This window comes from Crocodylus siamensis, chromosome 2 (assembly GCF_052110815.1).
Source record: "Crocodylus siamensis isolate JL-2025a chromosome 2, ASM5211081v1, whole genome shotgun sequence".
In the NCBI taxonomy this organism is placed as follows: domain Eukaryota; kingdom Metazoa; phylum Chordata; order Crocodylia; family Crocodylidae; genus Crocodylus; species Crocodylus siamensis.
In genome coordinates this window covers 6,113,868-6,124,177 of record NC_143396.1, presented here as the reverse complement: position 1 = coordinate 6,124,177, position 10,310 = coordinate 6,113,868, and the positions used below count along the sequence as shown (strand labels likewise).

General features: G+C 51.0%; 1 protein-coding gene across 4 annotated transcripts in view; it reads right to left on the bottom strand.

The window, feature by feature from the left end:
- Positions 1-2,475: 2,475 nt before the first annotated feature.
- The window catches only part of PTPRA (protein tyrosine phosphatase receptor type A), a 191,860-nt gene continuing 184,025 nt past the window's right edge, over positions 2,476-10,310 (bottom strand). For all 4 annotated transcript variants that reach the window (XM_090035056.1, XM_090035055.1, XM_090035057.1 and 1 more), the window contains 5 exons: positions 9,182-9,316; positions 7,885-8,010; positions 6,796-6,947; positions 6,214-6,349; positions 2,476-4,877 (listed from right to left, as the gene is read on the bottom strand). In XM_090035056.1, the coding sequence (XP_089891182.1) occupies positions 4,803-4,877; positions 6,214-6,349; positions 6,796-6,947; positions 7,885-8,010; positions 9,182-9,316 (624 nt within the window). In that variant the 3' untranslated portion in view covers positions 2,476-4,802. The remainder of the gene's footprint in view (positions 4,878-6,213; positions 6,350-6,795; positions 6,948-7,884; positions 8,011-9,181; positions 9,317-10,310) is intronic.

The window sequence follows — 10,310 nt, the reverse complement described above, 5'->3', positions numbered from 1 at the left end:
TCACACACACACCAGCTGTTCTCAACCTTTTTAGGCTCGAGGCCCGCCTTGCAAACCGCCAGCCCTTCGCTTTCGCTCATTCTTTGGCTACGGAAAAATACTACAGCAATTCTGTTGCAAGGTCAAAAGACTGCAGGAAGGCAGAATAGTAATACAATGGATGCTTATTTGAAATCTCTGGGTTTCTATTGCAAATCATGTGTAGGTGTTTGCACACATAACCATGCTAGTATTACCCAACACCCTTAAAAGGATCTCAAGGCACTGCAGCCCCCTGGTTGAGAATCACTAGCGCATGGACATACACACACCCATGCACCCCAACACAGCAGCATTCAGCAAGCACAACATGCCCCTGCTACCCACGGACCTGCGGAGGGGCCTGGTTTCTTTTGGAATGAGCACATTTATTTCAGAGTATAACTTACAGCTTGGCCAATGTCCCCAGTTCCGGATTCAGTGAATTTACAACACTAGCTGTCGCGGATGTTAGGATTAATGGAGGAGGCTGTGCCCTGGTGGGTGGGGTCATTAGAAACCACACAGGCCTGGTTGTTGTAGAAGCAAGTCTCTGCATGCAGAGGCCAGAGAGAGCTCATCTCACCACAGTTAAATAAAGACAATACAGCAAACGGGGAGGGGAGGGCACTTGGAGGAAACACACTGGTCCATTTTGCTGCAGGGCAACGGTCTAACAAGGAGGGCATCTTTGGACTAATACAGAGCTCCACCAGGCTTCACAGGCCACAAGTGCCCAGCTGCCTAATGTTAGGGACATATCCACTGGAAGCAGCACTGCCTTCTCTGTTTGGTATGGATGCCCCTGCTCTCCCCGGTGTCTCAGTCCTTTCTCTAACAGAGCCAGAGCTGCAGATGCGTTGGTGCCGGGTGGCAAATGCTGGGCCAGTCTTGGAGCTGCCCGTGTCATAGCACAAGGGAACAACCCTCAGGAGTACTTCATCCCAACAACACATGACGCTATCTAGGTGGCAGCCTGGAGCCAAGCCCTGTGGCTAAGGGGACTGGCTTCTCAGGGGCTTCCCTCAAAAAAACCGTCAAGCCAGACCTTCTCAGGCCCAACTGTGTGCAGTGCAGGGTGTTTTCGGCACCCCGTGGCCAGGTCCATTCCCACATCACATCCAAATCAGCCTGGAATGAACCTGTTTCACTGAACCCATGCCAATGAAACCCCCTTTACGATCCTGCTGCCAACATGGGTGGAGGGGACCCGGTGCCTCTCAGCATCCTGCTCTCCTTGTCGCCTACCCTGCCCTCTGCAGGTCAGCAAATAGCCATCTGGCACTGATGAGAGAACTGCGTGGCTCAAGGGTTACAGCTCTGTTTCCTTGGGGCAGCTGAGGAGAGCAGGAGGTGGAAGGAAGGGGGATGACTCTTTGGAACATATTTTGACCTGGTGCAAGGCACTGAAGCCAGTATGTAACTAGTGTAAGTGGGAGGAGAAGCCTTCTGCACTTGCTGTGCCTACAGCTCAAAGGCTGCTGGGCACAGCAAGATGCAGCTGTTTCATCTTTAACCTTCCAGGTGGAAGGTTTGGACGTTTTTCTTTTGGGAAGGACAGAGAAGTTTTAGGATAAGTAGGGTTGTTGCCCCATCAACAGAGGTTAAAATCTGGGAAAACCCTACTGACCTAGTGCAAGCTAATGAAAGCCCTTGGGTACAAAGAGGCCTGGTTTTGTCAGTGCAAAATGCCTTTGAGCCAAGGCTTTAGGAAATACCAGCCACTTGCAGAGTCAGGGGAAAGGGAGAATGAACTATGCTACTTTGTAAGCCTTTTGGGACAGGGAAGATTCTTTTGTTCTGTGTTGCACAGCATCCAGCGGAGCAGGGCCCTCTGTCCATCATACAAGTTTGGAGGGACATCAGCAACACAAATAGTAACTAGTTTTTTAGCACCAGCATGTCCGGGCCCAAAACCTGCCACTGGACCCACTCAGGTCCTGGCTCATGTGCTATCTGAATGGGCAGAACATGCCTTACAGGGGAAAAAAAGGCTTTCCAGGGTTTTAAATACTGAAACAGGTTATCCAGAGAGGTTGTGGAATTTCCATCCTTGGAGGTTTTCAAGAACCAGCTGGACAAAGCCTTGGCTGGGATGATCTAGTTGGGGATGGTTCTATTTTGAGCAGGGGGTTGGGACTAGATGTGACTTCCTGAAGTGCCTTCCAACCCTCATTTTGTATGATTTCTATGAAATACAAGCTAGTGTTTTTGTTCAGAACAGACCACTTGCTTTTACCCACCCACTCTGCTCTGTCTCGATGATGTTGCCCCCTACCCGCAAGGCATGTGGTAGGCTGTCCATCACTTGAAGGTTTTAAACTAAAGGTGTGATGCATTTCTAGAAACCAGGCAGCAGCTCAGCCATAAGTCTTAGGCCTGACAACGGCATCCCAGGAGGAATTCCCTGGCCCCTGCTCTGGGGAGGTTAGACTGAATGATCAGAGAAGTTCCGTCTGGCATTGAAATCAATGACTAGTGATTTTATTTATATTTCTAAGGAGTGATACATTCATGGAGGATCCTCCTTCCTTCCTATCCACTGGTGATAGCCACCGGAGGTCTCTCTGGTTGCTAGCAGAAAGGTAACCATGGCCCAGAGCCACCCATCACTGCTGCTGACACCAGCTGGATCTCTGGCCCTTGGTCCTGCAAACTGACCTGGTAGGCAGGCCTCTGGACCCTTGGGTCTCAATCAGGAAGGCACTACCATTCAGAACACCACGCAAGCACATGAGCAGTGCTTCCCTGGCCCAGGGTCAAGCAGAGCCCAACACACACATGAGTGTGGGTGCAAGACTCCATGGGCTTAAGGGTCCAACAGTGTGGCTCACAGGGTGTGTTCAAACCCCTGTAGGACAGTCTGAAGGGAGGCAAAAGTCAACAGCTCCCAGAGAGTGAAATCTTTTCCCCTCCAGGGGAAGTGGGGCACTGCACTCAATGAACCTGAATTTCTGAGCTATCCTATTCCTATGACTAACCTGCGATGCAGAGTCCGTCTCTGGGCGAGGTGCCTACAAGATGCTCCACAGGAACGCTGAACACAACCCTGGTTTGCCCCAGCTAACTCAAGAGAGCTGAGAGCTCCCACACTGGCCCCGAAGCCTGGGGCTGGTAGCTATGTGGTGCGCTGCCTGCCCGAATGCCACAGGTGTCCTCTGCTTTATTTGACTTTTCATTTTGGTGCTAAAAATATAAAAATTGGACACATGAACACATGATTTTTGGCATGAAAAGAAATTGTTACCCTGATGGGCCTGATTCTGACCTGACACCCACCTCACTCTGGACTAAACCCACTGCCTTCAATGAACTCACCCCTGATCTTCACCAGCAGGGGAGGGAATCAGGCCGAGAAGTGCTAACGGCCCATAGTGGGGGGGAAGGACTCTGTCCAGGGAACCTCACTGAATGGAGGCTCTCCTCTCTCTTCCCTTCTGATCTGAGCAAAGTTCAGTGCCTTCCCCAGCCCTGGGAGCTTTGGTATGTTGACAGTCACCAAGCACCCAGCCAACGTCAGCAAGCATAAAGGAAGCAGGGGTTGGCAACTCCAAACTGAGCTGAGCCGACAAGCATCCTTGGGTGTTGTCAGGCAAACATGGAACATACCGCTCATGGGAGTCCCAGCCAGGGGCCTCATCTCCACTATGGACTCACTGCAGCAGCACCAGGGCAGGCCCTCCTGCGGTTAGAGCTGCTCTGAGCCAGGATCTGCACTAGCACAACTTACCCCAGTCTCGGGCAGAGGGACCCCGAGCAGCTTGTGGGGGCCCTGCCTGCATCTACCAGGCTGGCACTCCTCCACCCCTTGCTAGGTTGGCAGTGACTGATGTTCCCTAGTGCGGGCAGGGCTACAATGAGACGTTGGGCTTTGTCATTCAGAGGGAGGAAACAAATGCTGACACTAACAACATCCAAAGCAGCTACCATTCACTGGAGAACATGGGCACAGGGGGCCAGAGGGTTTCGATTGCCAGCCTTCTTCAGGCACAGGCCCTGTTTGGATCATTTTGGTGCCCACGTACATAACTGCCTCTGCAGTCAGCTAGGCAATGAAATGACCTCCAACACTGCCTGCCTGTAAGTGCACAAGGCAGGCCTGTGAATAAGTGAATAAGGCCAGCCTGAAACCTGGCACACAACACATGGAGGTTTCCTTCAGGGAGCAAAAATCCTTTTCTTTTTTGGCTGAAATCCCAAGCATTTGCTGCCGCTTGAGGGTCCATTATCATTTCCAATTGGTGACACTTGGTATTTCACCCCAGAGGAGAAGCTTTGGGTTTTTTCACTTTAATTATATATAAAAATTGGGATATTTACAGAATGAGATTTATTCTTTTTAATTCCCCAAGAGCAGAAGGGCAGAAAAATGTGAAACCATTTCCCCGTGGGTCCAGGAAGGCTTGTGCTTGCATTTTCAGATGAGAGCCAGGTTGTTATCTTTGTAAAAAGGCTTTACTCCCTCAAGAAAAAAAAAAAAAAAAACAGAAAAAGATTTACAAACAACATCCTGTATTGGCTCTCCAGCAGAGAGCTGCTTCAACAATATTAATCCAAACATCACGCTATTCAATTCCCCAATAAAACATTGGAAAAAAAAAAGGAGCCAACAGTATCTGCGCTAACACTTTTGCTACATATAAAATCTCCGGCTAATATGAAGCTTATGGTACCAACCTCTAAAACAGTTAAGATATATACACATATTTGGGGGGGTATATTAACAAAGAGAATATTACAAAATATTAAAGAAGGCAACTCTTCTGTCGTTTCATTTTGTTTTTTCACTTGAAGTTGGCGTAGTCTGAGAAGGCGTCAATGTATTCCTGCACCACCTTGTAGCAGAATTCGTACTGTTCCTGTTGGATTTGGAGAAGGGAAGCACGCTGTTAGATGACGAAAGCTATGCTCAAGATACAACTTTAGTGCTTTGGCATCAGTGGCCTGTGATCCGCAGGGGACATGCTATAAATCCCTTCCTGCGTTACACCTCTAAAGGTGAAGTTGGATATTACACTTTTGCTACATTAATGGCACCTAAAACTTAAGTGTCTGCATATTAAGGCTTGTTAACTCATGCAAAGTGCCCTCTGAGCATCTCAAAGTTACACCACTTCAGATGAGGGTTAACTCTGGGCTGTGTTACCCAGCTCGTGTTATGGTAACTTCAGTCTGCTACACTGAGATAAAACAAGCAATTTGCAGTCCTCCAGCATCCCTGCTCCTAGCTCCCCTTTCCCCCTCAACAGGGAAAGAGCCCCAGTGTCCTGACTCCTAGCCACACCCCTGCTCACCAGCCCTCTAGGGGCAAGTCAGAGCCATGAAGGCAAGAAACAGTATTAACCCTTGACTGGCTGCTCACAGCACATTCTAATGTTAACACCACTTAACACGCCACAGAGTTAGCTTGGTTCACGGATAACATGTAACATCACCATACGTTCTTTGCAAAAAAAAAGTGAAGTGCATTGTCCCCCTCTGGAGACGTGGGGAATCTGAGTTATGGGGAAACCAGCTGCCCAGTTTCAAAGGTGCTAAGTCTCCACAGTTCTGGGAACCTACATTTGTTTGACACCCGTGAAAAGCAGACCCTGCGAGACTTCCTAGGATCAAACAGCAGAGGCTGACTCGCAGCCCCAGACTCCATCTGGTGAGGCACAGCTGAACATGCAGAGGCCAGCAGTCCCAATCACAAATCTTCTGCTCTAAGGCACAGAGATCCTGGCTGCTAATTGCTGACATCAGAAACCAGAGCTCTGTGCCCTGAACCAAGCTCCTGACTCTGAACAGCCCTGAACCCTGGAGTGCTAGGATGCAGCCCAGGCTCTGGGCCATCTCTGTGAGATATCTGGATTCTCACCCTCCTTACACTGGGGTCCTGTGGACCTCAGCAAGTTTACAGGAAGTGGGAGATGCTCCATAACCTTCACCAAGCCCCTGCTCTTCTCAAAGTCTTCCATTCCCTCTAGACCTTCTCAGGTCTTTGCTGATCTTCCCCACAGCAGGACTCTCCTCTGACAAGCTAGCGGAGAATATGTGGGGTGGAAGCACTACTCTTTCCTGCTCCACCATGGGGGATTACCTTAGTGGAGGAGATTCTCACTCAGCCTTGCAAGCTGAAGGTACATTAGTGAGTGTTTTGTCCAGGGTTGGGGGTGCCGAGGAGGTATGGGAGGAACAATATTTTGTGCCTACCAGTGTCTGCACCATGTGCGGCCTCTGTAACCTCAAACTCTTCACTGTCTGAAAGACATCCAGAATGCCCTCAGCTTTTACCCTTTCCAGGACAGTGCTCAGTGCACAGAAGGTTCCTGTTCTTCCTGCTCCCGCACTGGCAGAGAGAAACAAAGAGAGCATAAGGAAAATGATCATACAAAGCCGGGGCCTTTTGGCTGCACAGAAACTCCACCTCAGAAACAACTGGTGGGAGGAGAGGGGTGGTGGGTAATAAGATGAGCCTCCCACCATCTCTTCTGGGCTTTTCTAGGTCAGCCACCAGTTCTGTACTTTGAACTAGCCACTACAGTGCAAGTGACCCTCCATCTTTGGGCACCAGTTCAGACACACACCACCCACATGGATCCAAGAAAGCCAAATGCTGACTAGGGCCTGGAGAGCAGGCGGACACCTCCTTGGAGGAGCAGCCCAGGGCAGCTTGAGCTGGGGCAGTAGAGACACCAGCAGTGCTGTGCAAAGAGGAGACTGGCCTCCTGCCTGGTGTCTTGCAGTGGATCCACTAGTTACCCCATGTTCTGTCACGTGTTCTGCCCGTCTCACCTGCAGTGCACAGTGATGGGGTGGTTCCCAGACTGCTGCTGCTGCTTCTGCACAGCTGCGATGATGTTGATCATCCCTTTCCCGTCACTGGGGATGCCGACTTCTGGCCAGCCGTGGAAATGGAACTGTCGGATCTGCCGGCTCTTGTTTTCCTGGCAGAGGAACAGGAATGAGAGCTTTACACCCATGGGATGGATACGAGGAGCTGGATGACTGGTCACCAACTGCCTCAAAAGTGTGGGAAGCAAGTCAAGTGAGAGGGTGCTGGTGTGGGGACTGAGGGGGATTTTGGCAACTACAAGATGAAGCAGGTAGGGACCCTTGCCTAGGGTCATCCAGCCCAGCTCCTGCCCCATGTTGCTGGAACTCCTCACCTGCAGAGGGGCCTCTGAGCTTTCTGGCATCCGTCACCACATGAATGGTTAAGACAGGGATTAGAAGATGGGAGATGAGTCAGTAGAGCACATAAAGCATGGCAGCAGGAGGGAAAGTGCTAGGGAGAGAACTGGCAGGAAAAGAGAAGTCTTGTTCAGGGGACGGAGTCAGGGACAGAGACAACAGGGAAGTGGGTGCATCTTGCATGGGTCGAGGATGGCAGAAGGGAAGAAAGGGTAATGGGGACAGGTGCCCTGCAGGATGAGAGGAAGGGCCAGTGCCGAGTGGAATGCACCATGGGGTGACGGAAGGAATGGGGAGCCTGAGTGACAGTACAGGGTGAGTTGGGTGAGAGGGGCAGGAGCAAGCCAGCAGTGGAAGGGACAGGTTAGACACGATGACTGAGGTTTTGGTGGGAAACAGAAGTCAGCAATGACAAAGGAGGGGTCAGATGTCTGGTAAGAAAGGGGCTGAGTTAACAGTGGGGAAAACAGCAGGATGGCCAAGCACAAAGGGGTGAAAGGGTGACAGAGAAGGAAACTGGCAGCAGAATGGTGTCACTTTGGGGCTGATGTGGAAGAGTACACGGAGGCAACCAGTGTTTGGGACATGGCTGCAGGAGCAAAGTGAAACTGGACACCTACATACAGCACCAGGGGCTAAGCACAGCAGACTCCAGAGCTGCCTCCTGTGGCTGGATGAGGCAGTGCTTACCCTGGTGTTCGTGACTAGCAGGTCCCGTACTGTGTAGCTCTCACATTCCTCCTCTTTTTTCAGCTCCACCGTGATATCCCCATAGGACACAGAGCCATCAGATGGCCAGTACTGAGCACACTTCTCCTGGGAAGTGTAAAGGAAGGTGATGAGGTGGGAAACCAGTATCTCCAGATTAGCTTGCATGAGGGAGGGGGAGGTCTCTGCCCTGCAATCAGCTAGATGGCAGCTTTGCACAGCCAACCACTGAATTCCCGGGGTTCAGAGAGGAGTCTGGATGCATGCACTCTGGGTGCAGCAATGCTCTGTCCTCACTGTGGACCCACTAGAAGTGGTTGTTTAGCTCCAGGGGTTTCTGGGAGCTGCAGGTCCAGAGACCTTGTTTCATGGGTGCAATTCATGCTGTGTCTGTGGGCAGATGAACTCTCTTGGAGTCTCAGAGGGGATCTCAGAGACAGCATGACACAATTTAGGAGATGTTGGCATAATGTAGGGAGAACATGTGTGACAGCCATCAGAGGCTGTGTAATTCCCTGCTGGAGTCATAAGGGCGCTGCTTCCTTTCACAGGATCATAGTCAAGTCAGGCTGGAAGGGCCTTCAGGAGGTCAGTCTTGCCCAACCCTCCATACAGGGCAGGACCATCCCTATCAAACCCATCCCAGACAAGTCCTTGTCTATCCTACTCCTAAAACTACAGATACCCTGTCGCACCTTAACCTGCCACAGGTAAAGGAGGAGGGTGAGATTCATGCCTCTCAACTACAGAAGGCGGCAAACCCTGCCCCAGTCCACGCCAATCTGACCACTGGGTAAAAATTCCGTATCTCAAATGTGGCGACTGGTCCGACCATAGGCAAAGGGGCAAACCCTGTACCAGGAACCTCTGGGTTTTAGTCCCAGCAGAAGCACTGGTGCAGCCCAGTTAAAATCTCCAGACTTGACAGCAGCCAACACCCAATGCTTCTGAGGAAGATGGAAAAAAACCTCGACACTTGTAGCAATAGGAGGAGAAAAAAAATATTTCCCAGCCCCATGCAGTGACCAGCACAACCCAAACCACAGGAGAAAGCAAATGCCCTCCAGTCTGCTCTGCAACCTGGGTACAGCAAACAACTCCACACATCACAGCCCTTCTCTGTCATCCTTTCCTCTATACATCATTCCCTTTCATCCTCTTTAGTAATAAGCTAGCTGTGGAGCTCTGCTTCATTCTCCTGCTGCTGAGCATGGTCTTCATCCACTTGCTCTCAGCTGCACAGCTCTTCTCATGATCTTCCCCTGATCCAGACACTTACCTGGCCTCTTTCTTCCAACTCTGTTAACATAACTATGGAGCAGGACTTCCACTCCCAGATCATCCTCCAGAAATCCTCTATTGTGTGATGCAGAGGCCCCTGGCTGGCGATGTACGAGTCCTTCTGGCGGTAACCCTGCAATGCCAAGCTGCAGTTACCAGGGCAGCAGAACAACGAGCAGGCTGGAGATTACCTCTGTGCTGACAGCCTCTCCCGCAAAGTCTGCTCTGCGTGGTACAAAGCCCTGCTGCAATAGACTCCCTCCCAGCTGTCTCCAAACCACGCCATAAGAAGGGTAATATCTGAGGGTATGAGAGCATGCAGGCAGGGAACGGGGTGCAGGTAAGTGACACTGCACGGAGGAGTGGGGGAACATGGATCTGGGGGAGAATCAGGGGTAACCTCTCATTTCCTGGAACTCTAGTGAGGTGTCAAAGAGGTAAGGCTCCCCCTCCCTTCATGAGCAGTACTGTGAAAGCTCAGAGGCCCCATGAGGTTCCTGGTAAGCATCTCAAAGGGGCAGTGGAGCCTCCAGGAGAAGCCTCCCTAGTGCTGGTGTGACAACTGTGAACTCTGTCTGTGCAGTAGAAAGGGCTACACACAGGTCTTGTCTACACAAGAGAACAGTGCTGATTCCAGTTCAAGCAGTGTAAGCCCGACAACATAGACACTCTCTGCTGGCTGACACTGTCCTGCAGAGATGGCTTGCTGGCTTAACAAGCTTTGTTTCTAAACCCGCGTTGCAAAGCTGGTACTATTTCCTTGCACAGACATGGCTGTCTCGGCTGTGCACAGGTTGGCTTGGGTCTCCAGCCACACTAGGCTCAGCATAAAACCTTGCTGCAGTAAGTCCCCAAACAAAAGAGTGTGTTTAAGAACAAGGCTTTTGTCAGCTCAGCCATGGTTGTCCACCTTAGTGCACAGCCAGGGCTGCCTTCTGAGCTGAACTGCGTCTCTCCGAGGTATTTGGACTTGTTGCTGAGTGGCAGGCTGCCTCCCCACCTCTGAGAACAAGCATCAAGAACCCTTTGGGATCCTGGTGAACACCTGTTGCTAGCATGTCTTATTCAGGAACCAGTTCAGTTTAGACTGGGTGGAAAACCTTCTCCTTGGGCTCAGCTCAAACCTA